This window comes from Carcharodon carcharias, chromosome 12 (genome assembly GCF_017639515.1).
Source record: "Carcharodon carcharias isolate sCarCar2 chromosome 12, sCarCar2.pri, whole genome shotgun sequence".
Classification (NCBI taxonomy): Eukaryota; Metazoa; Chordata; class Chondrichthyes; order Lamniformes; family Lamnidae; genus Carcharodon; species Carcharodon carcharias.
In genome coordinates this window covers 21,347,422-21,373,700 of record NC_054478.1, presented here as the reverse complement: position 1 = coordinate 21,373,700, position 26,279 = coordinate 21,347,422, and the positions used below count along the sequence as shown (strand labels likewise).

The window sequence follows — 26,279 nt, the reverse complement described above, 5'->3', positions numbered from 1 at the left end:
GCCTGCCGCAGATGCATCTGCCCATGACAGTATCAGTAGGAGTGACGACCGCACAGTCATTGTGGAGAGAAAGTCCCACCTTCACATTGAGGATACCCTCCATCGTGTTGTGTGGCCCTACCACCGTGCTAAATGGGGATAGAATTTGAACAGATCTAGCAACTCAAGACTGGGCATCCATGAGGTGCTGTGGGCCTTCAGCAGCAGAATTGTACTCAAACACAATCTGTAACCTCATGGCCCGGCATATCCCCCAGTCTACCATTACCATCAAGCCAGGGGATCAACCCTGGTTCAATGAAGAGTGCAGGAGGGCATGCCAGGAGCAGCACCAGGCATACCTAAAAATGAGGTGTCAACCTGGTGAAGCTATAACACAGGACTACTTGCATGCCAAACAGCATGTGCAGCAAGTGATAGACAGGGCTAAGCGATCCCACAACCAACAGATCAGATCTAAGCTCTGCAGTCCTGCCACATCCAGTTGAGAATGGTGGCGGACAATTAAACAACTCACTGGAGGAGGTGGCTCCACAAATATCCCCATCCTCAATGATGGAGGAGCCCAGTACAGCAGTGCAAAAAATAAGGCTGAAGCATTTGCAACTATTTTCAGCCAGAAGTGCCGAGTGGACGATCCATCTTGGCCTCCTCCGGAGGTCGCCAGCATCACAGATGTCAGTCTTCACCCAATTCAATTCACTTCACATGATATCAAGAAACGGCAGGATGCACTGGATACTGCAAAGGCTATGGGCCCTGACAATATTCCGGCAATAGTACTGAAGACTTGTGCTCCAGAACTTGCCGTGCCCCTAGCCAAGCTGTTGCAGTACAGCTACAACACTGACATCTACCGGCTATATGGAAAATTACCCAGATATATCCTGTACACAAAAAGCAGGATAAATCCAACCTGGCCAATTACCGCCCCATCAGTCTACTCTCCATCATCAGTAAAGTAATGGAAGGGGTCATCAACAGTGCTATCAAGCGGCACTTGCTTAGCAATAACCTGCTCACTGATGCCCAGTTTGGGTTCTACCAGGGCCACTCAGCTCGTTACAGGCTTGGTTTAAACATGGACAAAAGAGCTGAACTCCCAAGGTGAGGTGAGAGTGACTTCCCTTGACATCAAGGCAGCATTTGATGGAGTGTGGCATCAAGGAGCCCTAGCAAAACTGGGAGTCAACGGGAATCGGGGAAAACTCTCCGCTGGTTGGAGTCATACCTAGCACAAAGGAAGATGGTTGTGGTTGTTGGAGGTCAATCATCTCAGCTCCATGACATCACTGCAGGAGTTCCTCAGGGTAGTGTCCTAAGTCCAACCATCTTCAGCTGCTTCATCAATAACCTTCCTTTCATTATAAGGTCAGAAGTGGGGATGTTCACTGATGATTGCACAATGTTCAGCACCATTCGTGACTCCTCAGATACTGAAGCAGTCCATGTCCAAATGCAGCAAGACCTGGACAATATCCAGGCTTGGGCTGACAAGTAGCAAGCAACATTCGCGCCACACAAGTGTCAGGCAATGACCAACTCCAACCAGAGAGAATCCAGCCATTGCCCCTTGATGTTCAACAGTATTACCAATGCTGAATCCCCCACTAACAACATCCTGGGGGTTATCATTGACCAGAAACTGAACTGGACTAGCCACATAAATACTGTGGCTACAACAGCAGGTCAGAGGCTAGGAATCGTACGATGAATAACTAGCCTTCTGACACCCCAAAGCCTGTCCACCATCTACAAGGCACAAGTCAGGAGTGTGATGGAATACTCCCCACTTGCCTGGATGAGTGCAGCTCCCACAACATTCAAGAAGCTGGACACTGTCCAGGATAAAGCAGCCCTCTTGATTGGCACTGCATCCATAAACATTCACTCCCTCCACCACTGACGCACAGTAGCAGTAGAATGTACCATCTACAAGATGCACTGTAGGAATTCACCAAGGCTCCTTAGACAGCACCTTCCAAACCCACGACCACTACCACCTAGAAGGACAAGAGCAGCAGATAGGTGGGAACACCACCACCATGAAATTCCCTCCAAGTCACTCACCATTTTGTCTTGGAAATATATCACTGTTCCTTCACTGTCACTGGGTCAAAATCCTGGAACTCCCTCCCTAACAGCACTGTGGGCGTAGCTACACCACATGGACTGCAGCGGTTCAAGAAGGCAGCTCACCACCACCTTCTCAAGGGCAACTAGGGATGGGCAATAAATGCTGGCCCAGCCAGCGAAGCCCACATTCTGTGAATGAATAAAAAAAAATTGGCTGAAATGTCTGAGGTTTGCACTGGGGTGAGGGACGTGTTAGTGGGTAAGGGTGGGTGGTGGGGGGCCAGGGGCAGGGGGTGGAGGGAGAGGATTCCCTCAAAGTCCTGGCTAGTGACTTATTTTGGAAAGGATCCACACATTGGGCATCTGGTAATGTAGCCTGCCGAAACTAAGACTAAACTCACACTTCAGTGAATGCTTGTCAGACTACTGCCAGTGGAGTTACTGCCTCAGAGGGAGCAAGAAGACAAACCTGCAGGTTCAAGAAAAACGTCAGCCACAAACATTGCATTATTTCAATGTTGTTTGAACTATCTGCCCCTAATTACTTAACATGAAAGTCTGTTTGGACTCTGAACACAACACAATTGGCACCTACAAGATTCTACTTACGCAGATATCAATCCCGTCGCCCTTCCTCGCAATTGTCTGTACTCCTGCCATGACTCCATGTTGGCCCTTTGAGGGGCCCTGCCCTCTGCCCTCAATACCTGTGCCACCAGGTCCCGATCAGCAATGGAGACAACGAATTGAGTTCCAAAGCGCGACTTAAAGATCTTGCCATATTTCTGCGTGTGATGGAGCTACAATTAAAAAATATATATGTTCATTGAAAGGTTAGTAAGAAACTTCAACAGCCCTAATACCTGTAAACTTGAGCTGGTCGAAAAGTCTGCTTCCCATATCTTAACTTGCTCCAAGGTCCTTTCATCCATCACTCCCACACTTGTTGACTGGTTCTCCGTCTGTAAAGCCTCACTTTTAAAATTCTCATTCTTGTTTTCAAACCTCACCATGGCCTTGCCCTTCTGTAACTTCCTCCAGCCCTACGACGCGATCTCTGCGCTCTCCTCCCATTCTGGCCTCTTGCACGCGCTCAATTTTCATTGTCCCACCATTGCCAGCCATGCCTTTAGCCACCTGGGACCTAAGCTCTGGAATTCCCTCCCCTAAACCTCTGCACTTCTTTAAGAGGTGCCTTAAAACTTACCTCTTTGAGCACTGTTTTGCTCACCTGTCCTAACATCTCTTTATGTGGCTTTGTGTCAAATCTTATCTCCTGTTAGGCACCTTAGCATCTTTTTACTAAGTTGTCTGCATGATATAAATGCAAATTGTTGTTGTATTCTACCTTTTATGCTGACCAGGTAAATTTTGCCCACACCTGGTTTCCAGCTATTTTGCATCTCAGGTCAGTTTCAACGTAGAGTTGCTGGATATCCTCAAGACTGACATCAAGGAAGATTCTTAAAAAAAACCCACAGGAATTTGCAATGTATGCTCCCATCTAAAGGCCAACATAAAAGCAGTTTAACTCGCTTTTCATTTTCGTTCCCTGCCAAACAACAACTTGCATTTATATAGCACTTTCAACCTGGTAAAGCAACCCAAGTTGTTTCGTAGTTGCATTATTCAACAGAAGGGGAGGTGGTGGCATAGTGGTATTGTCACTGACTAGTGTTCCAGAGACCCAGGGTAATACTCTGGGGACCTGGGTTCAAATCCCCACATAGCAATGCAAGTCAGGAATTAAACATCTGATGCTGACCATAAAACCATTGTCAATTTTTGTAAAAACCTATCTGGTGCGCAAATGTCCTTTAAGGAAGGAAATCTGCCATCCTTACCTAGTCTGTGCAAGATGTGACTCCAGGCCCAATGTGGTTGACTCTTAAATGCCCTCTAAGCAAGGGCAATTAGGGATGGGCAATAAATGTTGGCCTAGCCATATCCCATGAATGAATAAACAAAAATTGATGTCAGTCAGTGGCAATCAAAGAGGTGGATTTTAAGAGCATCTCAAAAGGAGGTGAAGGTTTACAGAGGGAATTCGAGAACTTAGAACTCAGGCAGCTGAAGGCATGGTCACCAAAGCAAATCAGAGATGTGCAATGGCCAGAATCAGTGGAGTGCAGAGATCTCAGGCAGTTTCTAGGATTAGAGGAGATTTCAGAGAGGATGCAAGAAATCGAGGGTTTTTTTTACTCTTTCACGGAATGTGGGTATCGCTGGCTGGGCCAGCATTTATTGCTCATCCCTAATTGCCCTTGAGAAGGTGGGGGTGAGCCGCCTTCTTGAACCGCTGCAGTCCATGTGTGTAGGTACACCCACAGTGCTGTTTGGAAGGGAGTTCCAAGATTTTGACCCAGTGACTTGAAAAGGAGGAGAATTTAAAAAAACCTGAGGCATTGTCAAATCAAGAGCCAAGATATTTCAGGGAGCGAGGGGTGAACGACACTTGGTAAGAAAGTTACTCAATTGATACATGGGATGGGGGCAGGGTTATCTTTTGAAGAAAGGTTGGACAGGCTGGGCCTGTTTCCATTGGCACTTAGAAGAATGAGAGGTGATCTTATTGAAACATATAAGATCTTGAGGGAACTTGACAGGGTGGATGCTGAAAGAATGTTTCCCCTTGTGGGAGAGACTAGAACTAGGGCACACAGTTTAAAAATAGGAATATTGGAACAGGAGTAGGCCATTCGGCCTATTGAGCCTGCTCTGCCATTCAATATAATCATGGCTGATCATCCACTTCAATGCCTTTTTCCCACACTATCCCCATATCTCTTTATATCATTGGCATTTAGAAATTTGTCAATCTCTGCTTTAAACATATTCAATAACTGAGCTTCCACAGCCCTCTGGGGTAGAGAACTCCAAAGATTCACAACCTTCTAAGTAAAAAAAACTCTCATCTCGGTTCTAAGTAGCTTCCTCCTTATTTTGAAATTGTGTCCCCTGTTTCTGGACTATGCAGCCTGGGAAAATATCTTACTGTATCTACATTGTCCATCCCTTTAAACTTTCTGTAGGTTTCAATGAGATCACATCTCATTCTTCAAAACTCCAGAGAATACCATAAGACCATAAGACATAGGAGCAGAAATTAGGCCAATCGGCCCATCGAGTCTGCTCCGCCATTCAATCATGGCTGATAAGTTTCTCAACCCCATTCTCCTGCCTTCTCCCCGTAACCTTTGATCCCCTTACCAATCAAGAACCTATCTATCTCGGTCTTAAATACACTCAATGACCTGGCCTCCACAGCCTTCTGTGGCAATGAATTCCATAGATTCACCACTCCCTGGCTAAAGAAGTTTCTCCTCATCTCTGTTCTAAAAGGTCTTCCCTTTACTCTGAGGCTGTGCCCTCGGGTCCTAGTCTCTCTTACTAATGGAAACATCTTCCCCATGTCCACTCAATCCAGGCCTTTCAGTATTCTGTAAGTTTCAGTCAGATCCCCCCTCATCCTTCTAAACTCCATTGAGTATAGACCCAGAGTCCTCAAATGTTCCTCATATGTTAAGCCTTTCATCCCTAGGATCATTCTCATAAACCTCCTCTGGACCCTCTCCAGGGCCAGCACATCCTTCCTGAGATACGGGGCCCAAAATTGCTCACAATATTCTAAATGTGGTCTGACCGGAGCCTTATAAAGCCTCAGCAGCACATCCCTGCTTTTATATTCTAGTCCTCTCAAAATAAATGCCAACATTGCATTTGCCTTCCTAACTACTGACTCAACCTGCAAGTTAACCTTAAGAGAATCCTGGACTAGGACTCCCAAGTCCCTTTGCACTCCAGATTTCTGAATTCTCTCCCCATTTAGAAAATAGTCTATGCCTCTATTCTTCCTACAAAAGTGCATGACCTCACACTTCCCCACATTGTATTCCATCTGCCATTTCTTTGCCCATTCTGCTAACCTGTCCAAATCCTTCTGCAGCCTCCCCGCCTCCTCAATACCATCTGTCCTTCCACCTACCTTTGTATCATCTGCAAACTTAGCCAGGATGCCCTCAGTTCCTCCATCTAGATCATTAACGTAAAAAGTGAAAAGTTGTGGTCCCAACACTGACCCCTGTGGAACTCCACTAGTCACCGGCCGCCATCCTAAGAAGGACCCCCTTATCCCCATTCTCTGCCTCCTACCAGACAGCCAATCTTCTTTCCATGCTAGTACCTTGCCTCTAACACTATGGGCTCTTATCTCACTGAGCAGCCTCCTGTGCGGCACCTTATCAAAGGCCTTCTGGAAGTCCAAGTAGATAACATCCATTGGCTTTCCTTTATCTAACCTAATTGTTTGCTGCACCTGCATGTTAGCTTTCAGTGACGAGGACACCCACATACACTTTCTAATCTCTTACCATATAGGAAATACTCTACACATCTGTTCCTCCTACCAAAGTGGATAACTTCACATTTTTCCTGGGGTCTCCCATTTAAGACGGAAATGAGAAGAGTTTTTTTCTCTCGGAGGGTTGCGAATCTTTGGAACTCTTTTCTCCAGAGAGCAATGGAGGTAGGGTCAATGAATATTTTTAAGGCTGAGGTAATTAGATTCTTGACTAACAAAGGAGTCAAAGGTTATCAGGGGAGGGGGGGGGGTCAGTGGTAGGCAGAATATGGAGTTGAGGTCACAATTGGATCAGCCATGATCATATTGAAAGGTGGAACAGGCTTGAGGGGCCGAATGGCCCACCTCTGCTCCTAATTCATATGTTCATATGAGTTAGGATGGGGCCAACTGAGTTTTGGGTTTTCTTAAGTTTAACTAGGGTGGATGCTATGACAACAAGCCTTCAATACTCTGAATTCTGGTGTCTTTGTAGGTTGGAGCTATTGTTTCAAGAGCCTATGTGGCTTTGAAGGTAACAAAAATGAAAACAAAGAGAGTTTCATTTCTAACTAAGGTTGGGAGGATATAGAAACCATGCAAGTGAACTCCCGTCAGTTGATACTTAATTCATTTGTACCCGAGAGAGAAAGAGCATGTGAATGAGGATGCCCTGAGGCACCATCTCATAAAAGGAATGTCGCTACTGAGACAAGAGAGAATTGTTTTGATAAAAGCAAAATACTGCGGATGCTGGAAATCTGAAACAAAAACAAGAATAGCTGGAAAAACTCAGCAGGTCTGACAGCATCCGCAGAGAGGAACACAGTTGATGTTTCAAATCCGTATGACTCTTCATCAGAACTAAAGAAATAGAGAAATGAAGTGGAATATAAGCTGGTTGAGGGGGGTGGGACAGGTAGACCTAGATAGAGGGCCAGTGATAGGTGGTGGCAAAGAAGAGATTGCCAAAGATGTCATAGACAAAAGGACAAAGGGGTGTTGACGGTGGTGATATTAGCTAAGGAATGTGCTAATGGGGACATTAAGGGTAGAAAGCAGGACAAGCTACTGGCAGATGGCCCTAGTGGGGGTGGGGTGGGGGGTAGGGATCAAAATAGGCTAAAAGGTGGAGATAAAACAATAGATCGAAATAAATTTAAAAATAGGTGGAAAAAGAAAAATATATTGTTTGAAAATTATAAATTATTGGAAAAGGGGGGCTCGGAAAGGGGGTGGGGATGGAGGAGAGAATTCATGATCTGAATTTGTTGAACTCAATATTAAGTCCGGAAGGCTGTAAAGTGCCTAGTTGGAAGATGAGGTGCTGTTCCTCCAGTTTGCGTTGAGCTTCACTGGAACATTGCAGCAGGCCAAGGACGGACATGTGGGCATGAGAGCAGGGTGGTGTGTTGAAATGGCAAGCGACAGGGAAGTCTGGGTTATGCTTGCGGACAGACTGAACATGTTCCGCAAAGCGGTCACCCAGTCTGCATTTGGTCTCTCCAATGTAGAGGAGACCGCATTGGGAGCAATTTAAAAATTGTTTTGAAGCTGATCAACTTCTCCCAGCCTGTGCAAGGAGAACAAATGACAAGGAGGGGAAGGGACGTCACAATGCATAACTCCATGTAAACAAAAGAATGACTTTTCACAACCACCAACGTCCCAAAGCACTTTAAGTTAATGAAGTATTTTTGAAGTGTAGTCACTGTTGCAATGTAGGAAATACAGCAGCCAATTTGTTTGTACACAGCAAGACCCCACAACCAGCAATGTAGTAATGAGCAGACCATCTGTTTTTGTGACTGGTGTCAATATTGGCCATGACACTGGGGATAACTCTCCTGCTATTCTTCGAAGGTGGTACCTCTTTTACACCCATCCAAACAGGCAGATGGGAATCCTGGTTTAACATCTCATCCAAAAGACAGCACTTTCAATAACATATTAGAGTATCAGCCTTGAGTTTTTGTGTGGGATCCAGAGCCTTGTGACTCAGAGGCCAGAGCCCCACCCACTAAACCACAGCTGAAGCTGTAAAAACACAGACTACCTGATGACAGGCTTGAACCCACGACCCTGTGCCCTCTCGACTGAGCTAGCTCTGGCAGGGTCATGGGGAGAAAAAAAAATGCAAGGGATTGGGTTTCAGCCAACAACCACCCAAGTGCAGCAAATCTCACAGGGCACTTTTTACTCAAGTAAGAAACTTAATGCAAGGGATCAAAACCTAACAATTCGTTACAGCAAAGCACCACTAACGCTCAAAACATTCAGACTGGTGCCTCAGCCGAAGTTTCTTTGTTGGCAAGGATATTCTCAAAAGGAACGCCTAACTTTCTAATATATATACACACACATACACACACACACGTACAAGAGCATACACAAACATGAGCACACACATATTTCTACATACACATGCACACAAATATTCCTACTTACCCACACATACATATTTCTACATACACACATACATATTTCTATATATTATTTTTATATATGCACATAATACATATTTCTATATATATTATTTATATATGCACAACCATACATATTTCAATGTATATTATTTCTATTTAAGCACAAACATACATATTTCTATATATATTATTTCTATTTAAGCACAAACATACATATTTCTACATATATTATTTATATATATGCACAAACATTCATATTTCGATATATATTATTTCTATTTAAGCACAAACATACATATTTCTACATATATTATTTATATATATGCACAAACATTCATATTTCGATATATATTATTTATATATATGCACAAACATTCATATTTCTATATATATTATTTCTATATATGCACAAACATTCATATTTCGATATATTATTCCTATATACGCACATACATACATATTTCGATATATATTATTTCCATTTAAGCACAAACATACATATTTCTATATATTATTTATATATATGCACAGACATTCATATTTCGATATATATTATTTCTACATATGCATAATCATACATATTTCGATACGTATATTATATACATAACCGCTACAAATATATATTCGTCCACAAATATATCTCGTACTTCTTTGGCTTTGGTTACTAAGTTATTCTTTTGATCCCCACTTAGTTACCTGAATGTCGTGTATTCTGCTGAAACCGTCCCTCCAGAAAAACTCCACCAGGTTGCTCCATGTACTGGGTCCGGGCATTTCAGACAAGTTTTTGACCGCCTGGGCTTTAGTTCCAGACGGCGCCGACTCCCCCACGAAGTTGTCCACATCCCCGGCGTCGTTGGTCCCCTTCAGCTGCACCGCGTGGCTGGGCGATGGCTGCCTGTGAGGCTGCGAAAATCCAATCGCCTGGAGAGCACGGGAGATGCATTCCTTCCCTTTGCTTAAATTCAGCAAGTTACGGAAGTGAGACATCGCCCTGTGTATGTGCTTTTTAAAAAAAAAAATTTGCTCTGCTCAATCACTTCAAGCAGCAGATCCGTCAACTCAAAGTTTGCTACCCCCTCAGCCTCACGATTTCAGAATCATATTTCAGGAGGACTGGGCAGTTCGGCTATTGCCTGCCTGGCTCCTCCCAGCTCCTTAAAAATCACACACAGCCGGTCCCTCCCCCAATGGCTTATGCCTGACCTACTTTTTTGTTCTTTACCTCTTTTTCTCGGCTGCTCCTCTTCCAAAGATCCTTGGTTCCTTTCAAACCCAAACCCTTCACCCACTCACTACATTGCGCCATTGACTGTGCTTCAGGTGCCAACCAGTGTGGACCAGGCAGGGTGAATGGCCAACAGGGTCATAATCAGTCTATGCTACACTGTCACCCAACACGCCCAGGTGGAGAGATTGGAGAAGTTGGGACTGTTCTCCTTGGAGGAGAAAAGGTTGAGAGGAGATTTGATAGAAGTGTTCAAAATTGTGAGGGGTCTGGACAGAGTTTCTTTAAATCCATTCATGGGATGTGGGTGTCTGGACTGGCCAGGCCAGCATTTATTGCCCATCCCTAATTGCCCTTGTTCAGAGGACATTTAAGAGCCATTGCTGTGGGTCTGGAGCCAAGTGTAAACTAGACAAGGTAAGGACAGCAGATTCCCTTTCCTAAAGAACATTAGTGAACCAGATGGCTTTTTACAATAATGGTTTCATAGCCATCATTAGACTTTTAATTCCAGATTTTTTTAAAACTTGAATTCAAATTTCACCATCTGCTGTGACAGGATTCAAACCCAGTTCCCCAGAGCATTACCCTGGGTCTCTGGCATACCAGGTAGTGACTACACCACCACCTTCCCCCACATTAATTGGGAGAAACCATTCCCATTGATGGGTGGGTCGAGAGCCACAGATTTAAGGTGATAAGTAAAAGAACCAAAGACAACATGAACAAAAAAAATTACGCAGTGAGTGGTTGGGATCTGGAATGCAATTCCAGAGAGTGTAGTGGAGGCAGATTCAATCGTGGCTTTCAAAAGGGATTTGGACTACCTGAAAAAAAGTGATTGTGGGGCTACAGGGGAAAGGCGAGGAGAGGGACTAGTTGAGTTGCTCTTACAGAAAACCAGCACAGATATGATGGGCTGAATGGCCTCCCTCACTGATGTATCTTCTTATGATTCTACTTCTAGCACAGCATGCTAAAGCACAGCCCAGGGCTGATCTTCCTCTCTCCAGCCTTGGTTGGTAACGGATGGCCAAGGCCACTTTTTCTAACAGGACCTTGGTCAGACTCCATTTGGAGTATTGCAGTCAGCTCTAGGCACCTTGGTTGACCTTGGATGGGACCAGAATGACCAGGGAGCTTAAAGGGTTCCAAATTCTGAGGACGCTGGGATGAGGAGAAATTTCTTCACTCAGAGAGTTTGGAATTCTCTACTCCAGAGGGTTTTGGATGTTCAGTCGATAAATATATTCAAGGCACTGTTACAGCTGAGATGGGAGGTGTGCACTGTCTGTCTCTAGTTCCACCACTCCACGGGTCACAACATATATTTAAATGATTTTTATATCTACTTCTCCAGCCAAATATGTTCTTTACCTATTAATCTCAGATTGACCACTCAATGCCCAGGTTTCTTCAATAAACAACAAAATTAATACTATATCATAGACTTGTCAAGTAGAAAGGAAAAGCTTATCGACATACAGTATGAAATATGAAAGTACAATCATTACTTTTTCTAAATACCCTGACACACACAAACACCAAAAAAGTAAAGTAGAGGAATTCTGTCAAATGATTAGAAGTCAATGGCTCAAGGGAAAAGGATAAATGGTGGAGCCCTTGAAATGGCGTCTGGGTTACATGGCTGGTTTCCCAGCACTGGTCTGGGAAGCAACTGGTGATTCTTGCTTTTCAGGTGGACTTGGAGGAAAACTTGCAGTCAGTCGATTTCAGAACATACAGTGACTTCGGAGCAACTTCCATTCGCTTTTTGATTTCGACTGGGTCTGGAGCTTCAGCAGCTGATGCCTTCTTTATCCAAGCAGCTGATCCTTCTTGTTTCCCTCCAAATCAAAAGAGCCTACCAGCTTTTTAACATAGTTTTCCAGGCACTTTTTCTTCAAAGCCTTAAACCACCATGTGACCCTCTTGTAAACTGTCCACCAGGGTTGGGGTGGGGTGGGATGGTGGGATGGTGGGGTGGTCAGTTGAAATTTGCAAGACTGGGCTAGGTAGATTTGGGTAAAGCTATCAAGGGATACAGAACAAAGGTGAGTAAGTGGAGCTGACGTACAGATCAGCCATGATCTAACTGAATGACAGAATAGACTTGCAGAGTTGAATGGCCTGCTTCTGTTCCCATGCTCCATGACAGGCCAAGGTTCATGCTGTCAGACATGAACAATGTTGAAAAGAATAAAAAGAGGTGAGTTAAATTATGAAGTTTATATCCTCCAAAGTTGTTTTGATTCAGGAACCGTTCCTTTAGATTGGAAAATGATGCCTGTCACTCCGCTATTTAAGAAATGTAACAGAGAGAAGTCAGGGAGTTACAGACCAGTTAGCTCAACAGCTGTTGTCTGAGTACTCCTACAGCCTATAATTAAGATACGATGACTGAACATCTTGAAAGTTTACAGCTGATCAGAAAGAGCCTGTTCAAAGAAGTAAAAAACGGTCATGAGGACTCGAAACGTCAACTCTTTTCTTCTCCGCTGATGCTGCCAGACCTGCTGAGTTTTTCCAGGTAATTCTGTTTTTGTTTTGGATTTCCAGCATCCGCAGTTTTTTGTTTTTATCCCTGTTCAAAGAAGGTTCACTAAGCTGATTCCTGGGATGAAGGGTTTGTCATTTGAGAAAAGATTGAGCAGGTTGGGTCTACACTCATTAGAATTTAGACATGATCTTATTGAAACATATAAGATTCTGAGGTTAGTTGATGAGAGGGTGTTTCCCCTCATGGTTTCAGAGTAAGGCGTCTCCCATTTAAGATGGAAATGAGAAGGAATTTCTTCTCAGAGGGACGTTAGTGTTTGGAATTCTCTCCCCCAGCAAGCAGCAGAGGCTGGATCATTGAATATATTCAAGGCTGAGTTAGATTTTTGATTGACAAGGGAGTCATGAGTTATGGGCAGGAAAGTGAAGTTAAGGTCACAATCACAGAATCACAGTGCAGAAGAGGCCCTTCGGCTCATCAAATCTGCACCGACATGTGAGAAACACCTGACCTACCTACCTAATCCCATTTACCAGCACTTGGCCCATAGCCTTGAATGATATGACGTGCCAAGTGCTCATCCAGGTACTTTTTAAAGGATGTAAGGCAACCGGCTTCCACCACCCTCCCAGGCAGCGCATTCCAGACCGTCACCACCCTCTGGGTAAAAACGTTTTTCCTCACATCCCCCATAAACATCCTGCCCCTCACCTTGAAACTATGTCCCCTTCAACTAAGGGGAACAGCTGCTCCCTATCCACCCTGTCCATGCCCCTCATAATCTTGTACACCTCGATCAGGTCGCCCCTCAGTCTTCTCTGCTCCAACAAAAACAACCCAAGTCTATCCAACCTCTCTTCATAACCTAAATGTTTCATCCCAGGCAACATCTTGGTGAATCTCCTCTGCACCCCCTTCAGTGCAATCCCATCCTTACTATAATGTGGCGAACAGAACTGCACACAGAAATCCAGCTCTGGCCTCACCAAGGTTCTATACAAAACCAACATGACATCCCTACTTTTGTAATCCATGCCTCGATTGATAAAGGCAAGTATCCCATATGTCTTTTTCACCACCCCACTAACATGCCTCTCTGCCTTCAGAGATCTATGGACACGCACGCCAAGGTCCCTTTGTTCCTCAGAACTTCCTAGTGTCATGCTGTTCATTGAATACTTCCTTGTTAAATTACTCCTTCCAAAGTGTATCACCTCACACTTTTCAGGGTTAAATTCCATCTGCCACTTATCTGCCCATTTGACCATCCCGTCTATATCTTCCTGTAGCCCAAGACACTCAACCTCACTGTTAATCACCTGGCCAATCTTTGTGTCATCCGCAAACTTATTAATCCTACCCCCCACATAGTCATCTATGTTGTTTATATAAATGACGAATAATAGGGGACCCAGCACAGATCCCTGTGGAATGCCACTGGACACTGGCTTCCAGTCACTAAAGCAGCCTTCTGGCATCACCCTCTGTCTCCTACAACTAAGCCAATTTTGAATCTATCTTATCAAATTACCCTGTGTCCCATGTGCATTTGCCTTCTTTATAAGTCTCTCATGTGGGACCTTGTCAAAGGCTTTGCTGAAATCCATATAAACTACATCAACTACACTACCCTCATCTACACACCTGGTCATCTCCTGCTCAAAAAATTCAATCAGAATCGTTGGGCATGACCTCCCTCTGACAAAGCCATGCTGACTGTCCCTGATCAAACCTTGCTACTCCAAGTGGAGATAGATTCTCTCCTTCAGAATTTTCTCCAATAGTTTCCCTACCACTGATGTGAGAATCACTGGACTATAGTTCCCTGGCTTATCTCTACAATCCTTCTTAAATAGTGGAACCACATTAGCTGCTCTCCAGTCCTCTGGCACCCCCCCTCCGCCACCCCCCAACTGTGGCCAGACAGGAATTAAAAATTTAGGTCAGAGCCCCTGTGATCTCCTTCCTTGCCTCCCTCAGCAGTCTGGGACACAAATCATCCAGACCTGGAGATTTGTCCACTTTTAAGCCTGCCAACACCTCCAATACCTTGTCACTCCCTATATCAATTTGCTCAAGAACCTCACAGTCTCTCTCCCCGAGTTCTATACCTTTATCCTCATTCTCTTGGGTGAAGATGGATGTGAAGTATTCATTCAACAATCTAGCGATGTCGTCTGGCTCCACCTATACATTGCCCCCTTGGTCCCTAATGGGCCCTACTCTTTCCACTGAAATACTTATAGAATATCTTGGGATTTTCCTTACTTTTACCAGCCAGACCTTTCTCATATCCGCTCTTTGCTCTCCTAATTGCTTTCTTAAGCTCCACCCTGCACTTTCTGTACTCCACTAATGCCTCCGTTGATTTGCTTCCCTTGTACCTGCTAAAAGCTTTTCTTTCCCTTCTCATCGTATCCTGAATATCTCTGGTCATCCTTGGTTCTCTGGGCTTGTTACTCCTTCCTATCTCCCTAGAGGGAACACCTTGAGCCTGTACCCTCCCCATTTCCTTTTTGAACGGCCCCACTGCTCCTCTGTAGATTTCCCCACAAGTAGCTGTTCCCAGTTTACCTTGGCCAGATCCTGCCTTATTTTACTAAAATCCACTCTCCCGCAATCCAAAACAATTTTTTGCAACTTGTCTATTTATTTGTCTATAACAAACTTAAACTGTACCATGTTGTGGTCGCTATCACTAAAATGATGCCCCAACACCACCTCAGCCACCTGTCCGGCTTCATTCCCCAGAATTAGGTCCAGCACAGCGCTGTCCCTTGTTGGACCCTCTACATTTTGACCTAAAAAGTTCTCCTGTACACATTTCAAGAAATCCACTCCATCCAAGTCCTTAACACTATGTCTATCCCAAGTAATGTTGGGAAAGTTGAAATCAACTAATATAATTACCCTATGGTTATTGCTTTTATACACCTCCGCAAATTGTGCACATATTTGCTCCTCAATTTCACGCTGATGATCTGGGGGTTTATAATAAACACCTAACAATGTGGCTGCCCCTTTTTTATTCCTAAGATCTACCCACAAATCTTCGTTCGATGCCCCCTCCAAGATATCATCTCTCCTTACTGCAGTAACTGACTCCTTAACTAATAATGCAAGACTTCCTCCTCTTTTACCCCCTCCCCTCTCTCACCTGAAGATTCTATATCCCGGAATGCTGCCAATCCTACCCCTCCCTCAACCACGTCTCAGTGATGACTACTATATCACAATTCCACGTGTCAATCCTCACCCTTAACTCATCCATTTTACCTGTAATACTCCTGGCATTAAAATAGAGGTCATCCAGCCTTGCCTTACTCCCTTGAAACTTAATGCAGCTGTACTCCCTCTGACTTGATTGTTTTACTGTATTATGATGTGTCCCTATTCTGCTAACATTCTGTGTCTCCTCCCCCTGCCGAATTAGTTTAAACTCCTCCCAACAGCACTAGCAAACCCACCCACAAGGATGTTAGTCCCGCTCTGGTTCAGATGTAGATTGTCCTGCTTGTACAGGTCCCACCTTCCCCAGAAACGGTCCCAGTTATCCAGGAATCTAAAACCCTCCCTCCTGCACTAACTCTTGAGCCACATATTCATCTGCGTTATTCTCCTATTTCTAAGCTCGCTAGCACGTGGCACTGGGAATAATCCAGAGATTAAAACCTGAGAGGTCCTGCTTTTTGGTCTACTGCCTAACTCCCTGAATTCTTGAGGTAAGACCTCATCCCTCTTTCTACCTATGTCATTGGTACTGACATGTACGATGACCTCTGCCTTATCACCCTCCCCCTTCAGGATGCCCTGCAGCAGTTCAGTGACATCCCGGACTCTGGCACCAGGGAGGCAACATACCATCCTGGAGTCACGTTGACGTAGCGCCTATCTGTTCCCCTGACTATAGAATCTCCTATTACTATTGCTCTTGTTCCCTTCCTCCCCTCCTGTACAGACAGGCTGCTTGTGGTGCCAGAAGCTTGGCTCTGTCTGCACTCCCTGGAGGAACCAGTGCCCTCATCAGCATACAAAATGGAATACCGATTTGCAAGCGGGACCCCAGGGGGACTCCTGAACTACCTGCCTGTTTCTCTTGGACTGCCTGGTGGTCACCCATTTCCTTCCCTCCTCAATTCCCTTCATCGGCGGTGTGACCACCTCTCTAAACGTGCTATCCATGATGCTCTCAGGCTCACGGATGCTCCACAGTGTCCCCAGCCACCGTTCCAGCTCTGAAACCCAAGCTTCCAGGAGCTGCAGCTGGACATACTTCCTGCACACATGCTAGTCCCGAGCACTGGAAATGTCCCCGGCTTCCCACATGGAGCACGAGGAGCACACCTCAGATCAGCAATGATCTTATTGAATGGCTCAAGGGGCCAAGTGGCCTATTCCTGCTTCTAATTTGTATGTTCTTAAAGGGTAGGTCATGCCTGAAGAACCTGATTGAATTCTTTGATGCTGTGAATAAAGGAGGGGACAGGGGAATGTCTATGGATGTTATTTAATGAACTTCCAGAAAGCACTTGATAAAAGTCGCTCATAACAGACTGTTGGCTAAAGTTGAAACCAGGGAATTGAATGCAAGTCATTGACTTGGCTAGGAAACTGGCTGAGCGCCAGGAGGCAGGGAGTAGGAATGGGCAAGTACTCTCATTGTCAGGATGTGACCAGTGGTGTCCTGCAAGGATCTGTCCTTGGGCCTCAACTATTCATCATATTATTAACAACTTAGGTGATGGGATAGAAGGCCACATATCCCAGTTTGCCAATGACATAAAGACTGGTGGTATAAATAGTGTAGATGGAAGCATATGATTACAAAGAGATATTGATAGATTAAGTGAATGGGGAATACAGTGGCAAATGGATTTCAGTGTCGAATAATGAGAGGACATCCACTCATGGACCTAAAAAGTTCAGAACAGGGCACTTTCTAAATGTTGAAAAGCTAGAAACATTTGGTGACCAAAGGGAATTTGGGGTCCAGGTGCATAGATCATGATAATGTCATGAAGGGGTACAGAAATCAGTCAAAAAAGCTAATGGAATGCTAGCCTTTCTTTCTGAAGGACTGAAATACAAGGGGCTAGTAGTCGTGGTTCAATGATATGAAGCTTTAGAGGTGTCTTCAAAGCATTCCTGAAGAGATCAAACATCCCGGCCAACTTTTGGGAGACCCTGGCTTATCAAAACGGAGAAGGCTCATCTGGGAAGGCACCACCCACATGGACAGACTTCACTAGACCTCATAACCAAAACTCTCCAGACCAGGCAACATCCTGGTAAATCTCCTCTGCACTCTCTCTAGTGCAATCACGTCCTTCCTATAATGCAGATTCCAGAACTGCATGCAGTACTCTAGCTATGGCCTAACCAGCGTTTTATACAGTTCCAGCATAACCTCCCTGCTCTTATATTCTATGCCTCAGCTAATAAAGGCAAGTATCCCATATGCCTTCTTAACCACCTTATCTACCTGTCCCACTACCTTAAGGGACCGGTGGACATGCACACCAAGGTCCCTCTGATCCTCTGTACTTCCCAGGGTCCTACCATTCACCATGTATTCCCATGCCTTGTTTGTCCTGCCCAAGTGCTTCATCTCACACGTACTTAGATTAAATTCCGTTTGCCACTGATCAGCCCATCTGACCAGCCCATCTGACCAGCCTGTCTATATCCTCCTGTAATTTAAGGCTATCTCCTCACTATTTACCACCCTACCAATTTTCATGTCATCCGCAAACTTACTGATCAACCCTCCTACATTCATGTCTAAATCATTTATATATACCACAAACAGCAAGGGACCCAACACTGATCCCTGTGGAACCCCAACGGACACAGGCATCCAGTCACAAAACACCCCTCGACCATCACCCTCTGCTTCCTGCCACTCAGCCAATTCTGGATCCAATTTGCCAAATTGCCTTGGATCCCATGGGCCCTTACATTCTTTATCAGTTTCCCATGCGGGACCTTAACAAAAGCCTTGCTGAAGTCCAAGTAGACTATATCAAATGCATGGCCCTCATCTACACCTCTTTGAAAAATTCACTCAAATTGGTCAGACCTCCCCTTAACAAAACCATGCTGACTGTCCTTGATTAATCCCTGCCTCTCCAAGTGTAGATTAATTCTGTCCCTCAGAATTGCTTCCAATAGTTTCCCCACCACTGAGATTAGACTGACTGGCCTGTAGTTCTCTGGATTATCCATTCCTCCCTTCTTGAATAATGGTACCATATTGGCTGTCCTTCAGTCCTCTGGCACCTCTCCTGTGGCCAGAGAGGTATTGAAAATTATTGTCAGGACCCCTGCTATCTCCTCCCTTGCCTCACTCAACAGCCTGGGATATAGTTCATCCGGGCCTGGAGATTTATTTACTTTTAAGCCTGCCAGACCACTTAGAACCTCCTCCCTTTCTATGCTAATTTCTTTAATTATATCACAGTCCTTCTGCCTGATTTCCATACCCATGTCATCCCTCTCACTTGAACACTGACACAAAGTATACATTTAGAACCCTACCTATGTCTTCCGGCTCCACACACAAATTACCACTATGATCCTTAATGAGTCCTTGTTATCCTCTTACTAGTAATGTACTTGTAAAATAACTGGATTTTCCTTTATTTGACCTGCCAATGTTTCTTCATGCCCCCTTTTTGCTCTCCTAATTTCCTTTTTAAGTTCCCCCTACACATTCTATAATCCTCTAGGGTTTCCATTGTTTTGAGCCCTCGGTATCTGCCATAAGCCTCCCTTTTTCTCTTTATCCAATCCTGTATGTCCCTCAACATCCAGGGTTCCCTGGATTTGTTGGTCCCACCCTTTGTCCTTACTGGAATATGTTGGCCCTGTACTCTCCCTATTTCCTTCTTGAATGAGTCCCACTGCTCTGATGCAGATTTACTTAAAAGTAGCTGCTCCCCGTCCACTCTGGCCAAATCATATCTTATTAAAATCGGCCTTCCCCCAATTTAGAACTCCGATTTCTGGCCCATCCTTGTCCTTTTCCATAACAATCTTGAATCTAAGGGAGTTATGATCACTACCTGCAAAATGCTCCCCCACTGATAACTCTACCACTTGCCCGGCTCCATTCCCTACAATTAAGTCCAGGACCACCCCCTCTCTTGTAGGACCTTCTATGTACTGGCTTAAAAAGCTTTCCTGGGTGCATTTTAAGAATTCCACTCCCTCTAAATCTACCACACTATGACTAACCCAGTTAATGTTGGGGAAGTTGACAACCCCCGCTATTACTACCCTATTATTTTTACACTTCTCTGAAATTTGCCTGCATATCTGCTCTTCTATTTCTCTCTGACTGTTTGGGGGCCTATAGTAACTCCCAGCAATATGATTGCTCTTTTTTTGTTTTTACCTTCTAACCATATGGCTTCATTTGAGGAGCCTTCTAAGATGTCATCCCTCCTTACTGCTGTAACTGATTCCTTGATCAATATTGCGATACCCCCTTCCTCTTTTACCTCCTTCCCTGTCTTGCCTGAAGACCCTATATCCTGGAATATTAAGTTGCCAATCCTGGCCCCTCTCAACCATGTCTCTGTGACAGCAATGACATCATACTTCCATGTGTTAATTTATGCCCTCAACTCATCTGCCTTATTCATCAGACTCCCTGCATTAAAATAAATACCATCCAACCTTGCCAAACTCCCTTGTGCCTTAACTGGCCTATAATTTCTATAGCTTCCAGACTTACTTGCTCTCTCTTCTAATTTTGGCTGTGCATCTCCCGCTGCTGAACCTCCTCTCAGAATCCCATCCCCCTGCCAAATTAGTTTAAGCCTTCCCTAACAGTACTAGCAAACCTCCCTGCAAGGATGTTGGTCCCATTCCAGTTCAGGTGCAACCCATTCACCATGTACAGGTCCCACTACCCCCAGAAATGGTCCCAATGTCCTAGAAATCTAAAGCCCTCCCTCCTGCACCATCTCTCCAGCCGTGCATTCATCTGGACTAACCTCCTATTTCTATACTCACTAGCGCGTGGCACTGGAAGTAATCGAGAGATTACTACCTTTGAGGTCCTGTTTTTTTAATCTGTTTCCTAGCTCCCTAAATTCTGATTGCAGGACCTCATCCCTCTTTCCACCTATGTCATGGGTACCAGTATGTACCACGATCTCTGTCTGTTTGCCCTCCCCCTTTAAAATGCCCTGCAGCCGTTCAGTGACATCCTTGACCCTAGCACCAGGGAGGCAACATCTTGGAGTCACGCCTACAGCTGCAGAAACGACTGTCCGTTCCCCTTACTATCGAGTCTCCTACCACTATTGCTCTTCCCCTCTTTTTCCTGCGCTCCCTCCACCACCCACCACCCGCCCCCCACCCCCCCCCCAACCCCCACCCCCCGCCCATGCAGCTGAGCCACTCACAGTGCCATGAGTATGGCTGCACTCCCCGGAGGAACGGTCACTCTCACCGTTTTCCAACACAGGTAAATGGTTCTAGAGTGAGATGCACCCTAGGGATTTCCTGACTACCTGCCTGACACCTTTCTTCTGACTGATGGTCACCCATTCCCTCTCTGTCTGCACTTCCGTAAGCTGTGGGGTGACCACGTCTAAAAACTTCCTATCCACGAAACTCCCAGCCTTGCGGATGCACCTCAGTGCCTCCAGCTGCTGCTGACGCTCCAAAACTCGGAGCTGAAATAGCTGCAGCCGGTGGCACTTCCTGCACATGTGGTCAGTCAGAGCACAAGGAGCGTCTAGGACTTCCCACAAGTTGCAGGCGGTACATAACACGGAACTGAGCTGCCCTGCCATGCCTCTAGTTGAAAAAAAACCCCTTACTTTAAGTTAAATACAGTAAAAAAAATTTAAATTATTTATGTACTTTAAATAAAAAATGGAACCCTTACCTTTCCTTAGCTTAATCTATTTTGAACAGGAGAAAAATTGGAGAAAAAAACTGGAGATAAATACTTACCCAATACTCACCAATCAGTTCTCACCTTTGTGCTGATGTCACTTTCACTGTGATGTTGACTGCAGGACCCTCTTCCCCCTTCTTCAATTCCCACTCTTCAATAGGACCACCTCTCATTCCCTTAAACTCCATTGGGTAAAGGCCCAACCTATTCAGCCTTTCTCCATAAGATAAGCCCCTCATCCCAGGAATGAGTCAAGTGAACTTTCTCTGAAATGCTTCTAATGCAATTATATCTTTCTTTCACATAAAGAGACCAAAACTGTACACAGTATTCCAGATGTGGTCTCACCAAAGCCTGTACAGCTGCAGTAAAACTTCCCTACTTTTATATTCCATTCTCCTTGAAATAAAAGACAGCCCTGAACTGGCCTCCCGATACTTCACCATCCATTGGCATTGTCCACAACCTCACCATTCTAATGGACCAGTCCCCACCACCAGCTAGGCAGGAGGAAGAGGGAAAGAATAAGGAGGAGAAAGGGAAACGGAGGAGGAGAAAATGAGGAATGATTCCTGGTCCGGCAATGCCTCGGTTTTAAAAGTTTCATCCTTGTTTTCAGATCCTTCCATGACCTTGCCCCTCTCTGCCTCTGTAATCTCCTCCAGCACCAAAATCCACCACGAACTCTGTGTTTTTATAACTTTGGCCCCTTGACCATCCCTGACTTTCATTCATCTACCTTTGCTGTCTGTGCCTTCAGCTGCCCATGCCCTAAGCAGGAACTACCAATGGAAGGAGGGTGACTAGGTGTGTGTTAACACCACCTCTCCAGGTCACTTACCATCCTGACTTGGAAACATCATCACTGTGTCACTGGGTCAAAACCCTGGAACTCCCTCCCTAACAGCACTGAGGTTGGTACCTACACCACATGGACTGCAGCGGTTCAAGAAGGCGGCTCACCACCACCTTCTCAAGGGCAATTAGGGATGGGCAACAAATTCTGGCCCAGCCAGCAATAGTCACATCCCCAGAATGAATTAAATTCCCTGCCTAAACCTCTCCGCCTCTCTACCTCTCCTCCTTTATGACGCTCCTTAAAACCTACCTCTTTGACCACGCTTTGGGCATTTGTCCCACTATCCCCTCGAGTGGCTTGGTATCAAATTTTGTTTGATAAGGCTCCCATGAGCTGCGATGGGATATGAGGAGTTAAATAACTGAAGGTTGTTGTTTAAATTCAGACAGTAAAACATTTGTTAAGGGTGGAAGCTCTAATCTTGCTGGGTAGTCGAATTTTTAAAAATTTTTTATTTGATTATAATTTTCGAGATGGGGTGGTTGACGAGGAAGCTCTGTCATACCAGTGTTGCCTTTAATGCAACTATACACAGAAGCCATCCACCTTTTTGTTGGGTGAAATTGAGACGCAATCATTTGCTAGCACATGCTCTGCCAGCAGGTGGCAGCACACTCTCATCTTTCTATATAGCCACCCAGTCTAGATGGTCAATTATTAAAAATTGCTCATTCACTGATTGCGTGCGATTAAAACAACTGGCATCGTGGTGCTTTTAATCGGATAAGTCAATGTTTACACGACACAGGGAAGGAATGCTAATCTGCGCTGTAGGAGCTGCGGGGGATGGGGATGGGGGGAAGGGAGCGGGGGAGGGATCTGCAGTGAGGGTATTGGTGGTGGAGGTTCTACAGATGTCTTCAGTGATCCTGGGCCAGAGAGGGGAAGAATTTGCTAGGAATTGGATTGGAGGGTGGTATGGGAAAGGGTGGTGCGTCTGACCATTATCCAGTAACCCTTGCCGGCAAGATACATTTCTGTGGACCTGAGGGAAGGATGTGATGCCTCCCATGGTCAATCTGCCTGCTGCCCCCTCAGGTTCTAGGGTCAACTACCAGGGAGAACAACTGATGCTCATTGAACATCTGTCTCTGTGGTTAATAGAGTAAAAAGTAACAGGGGTCACAAATCGTCAAAAAGAATAATAATTCACCATAGATTTTAATAATAAGCTCCTTCAGCCCCATAACCCTCTGAGATCTTTGCACTCTTCCAAATTGGGTCTCTTGTGCATCCTCAACTTGAATTGCTCTACCATTGTCGAGTGTGCCTTCAGCTGCCTGGGCCCAAAGACCTTGAATTCCCTCTGTGAGCCTCTTGCCTCCCTATCTCTCTTCCTTCCTTTAAGACACTCCTTAAAACCTATCTCTTTGGCTGAGCATCTGACTTGACATATCCTTATCTGGCTTGGTGTCAAATTTTGTTTAATAATCACTCCCGTGAAGCATCTTGGGAGATTTTTTAAAAACTACATTTAAAGGTGCTGTACAAACGCAAGTTGTTGTTTGATCAGGATTTTTGTTTTGGTTGTCTTGCTTGTCTTTCCCAGCTAAGCACACCAGGTGGCATCGTTCCCTTTCTAAAGCAAGGACAATTAATGCATTTGAGGGCTTGGGGTGAAGGGTCAAGTGTTAAAAAAAGGGGGAAGCGGAGGATGAGGTTAAAAGCGAAGGACCTGCATTTAAAAAGCACCTTTCTCAAATTGAGGATGTCCCTGAACACTTTATAGTCAATTAAGCACTTTTTTTAAGTATAGTAATCACTACGTACATGGCAATGCAGTACAGCTGGATGGTTTATTAAAGACTCTTTGTATTGTGTTGGGAGCATCCGCCTAGATTTGGAGCTGAAAGTCTCTGAAGCAGGACTTGAACCCACAACCTTCTGACTCAGATCCTTGTTTCCCTAACTGCCCTTCTCAAGGGCAATTAGGGATGGGCAATAAATGCTGGACTAGCCAGCGATGCCCACACCCCAGGAACAAATGGGAAAAGGTGTTAGATCGCGACTGACAGAGTCACATAAATCACAGAGTCACGACTGAATTTCAAAAGCCTGTGGAATAGAAGAGCCTGGACAGACTGTGTGAGGTGATAGTCCAACAGTTTTGAGGATCTGGGCAAGTTAGACTTGCGGAAGTTTGACTGAGGCTTAATTTTAACATCAGTACATTGATTTTTTTTTTTTTGGATTCCTCTAAGCCACTCAATAGGTATTTGCAGTGTTTGTGTTTCTTCCAGATTGTTTCCTTTTTAAGAAATGCTGTTTAAACTGAACTGCCGCAATTTAATCTGTATGCATTATCTCAAAAAAACTCAACCTGAACATACACAGATAGCTGGCTGATTTTCAATGTATGAAAATTAGTTCCAAATATCCAGTACAATTTAGGGGCGGGGGGAGGGGGGAGGGGGGGAAACATATTCAGCAACTGCATGCGCCTAGAATCGTAGAACATTCTAGCGCTGAACACTCGAGCATTTTAACTCTATGCTGCTGCTTTCACAGCTCAAGCTGCACAAAGTATAAACCCCCTCTCCTCTCATCATTTAATATCCCACCCAGTCTAATCTGACCCCACTCTCACTATTTAATATCCCAGCCAGTCTAATCCCATGCCGTTCTCACTACTTGATACCCCACCCAGTCTAACCCCACCCCACTCTCACAATTTAATGCCCCATCCAGTCTAATCCAAATCTCTTGCTCAATCCCAAGAATGGATAAAAATAGATATTTGTCCGTCCTTATGTCTGTTACATTTTGGAGGCCCCTTGGATATATATTTTTCTGTAAATGATTGATACACCTTGAATCCTGCCTGTCACCTATTAATAGCAGTTGAAGATGGAGAGAACACACTGTACTGTTATAATACGAGGAAACCCACAAACAGAGACAATGTAAGCAACCCAGGTACAAAATGCCGAAAAAATAAAGGCAGAAACGGCTGCAATTTCATCTCCATTCCATTCTCCCAGTTTCTCCTACTCTATTGCACTGGTTCAAGCACTAATTCTTTCATGGGAGGTGGGCGTTGCTGGCAAGGCCAGCATTTGTTGACCAGCGCTAATTGTCCTTGCTCAGCCATTTCACAGGGCCGTTAAGAGTCAACCACATTGCTGTGGGTCTGAAGCCACATGTAGGCCAGACCAGGAAAGGACGGCAGATTTCCCTCCCCAAGGGGCATTAATGAACCAGTGGGGGGTTTTTAATGACACAAAAACAAAAATAGCTGGAAAAACTCAGCAGGCCTGACAGCCTCTGCGGGGAGGAAGACAGTTAATGTTTTGAGTCCGTATGACTCTTCATCCAAACTTTTTATGACAATTTTATCACAATCACTGAGATGAGCATTTAATTCCAGATTTTATTTTAATTGAATTTAAATTCCACCAGCATGGCTGGATTTGAATCCATACCCCCCAGAGAATTCACTTGAGCCTCTGGATTACTAGTCCAGTGACATTAATTAACATCATGCCACTGTCTCCCCCTATAACCTTCCATAACTAGTGCTTCCAATATGTCTTCCCTTTCCCCCTGCCCCCCACCACCCCACCACCCAGTCCCCCCATCCCCCAGCATGGTTGACAGAGCCCTGCACCTACGTCCAATCTATTTCATGCAGTTCTGCTCTCACCCCTTCCCCTCCCTCCCGGACTCACAATCGCGTTCCCTCTGTCCTCACATTTCACCCCATCAGCCTCCGTATTCAATGGATCATCATCAGCCATTTCCACTCCAACGTGATGCCACCACCAAACACATCTTCCCCTGCACCCCCCCACCCCCACCCCCCGCCCCCCCCAGCACCCCCCCCACCCCCCACCTTTCAGCATTCCGAAGGGACCATTCTTTCCGCAACACCTTGCTCAACACCTCAGTCACTCCTAACAACCCCTCCCTTTCCTACAGCACCTTTCCATGCAAGCAC

General features: G+C 45.1%; 1 protein-coding gene across 1 annotated transcript in view; it reads right to left on the bottom strand.

Moving 5' to 3' along the window:
- The window catches only part of LOC121285102 (cytochrome P450 27C1-like), a 45,105-nt gene extending 35,157 nt beyond the window's left edge, over nt 1-9,948 (bottom strand). The window contains exons 1-2 of the mRNA XM_041201244.1: nt 9,538-9,948; nt 2,686-2,876 (exon numbers count right to left, since the gene is read on the bottom strand). Coding sequence (XP_041057178.1) covers nt 2,686-2,876; nt 9,538-9,831 — 485 coding nt within the window. The 5' untranslated portion in view covers nt 9,832-9,948. The remainder of the gene's footprint in view (nt 1-2,685; nt 2,877-9,537) is intronic.
- Between the last annotated feature and the right edge of the window lie 16,331 nt (nt 9,949-26,279).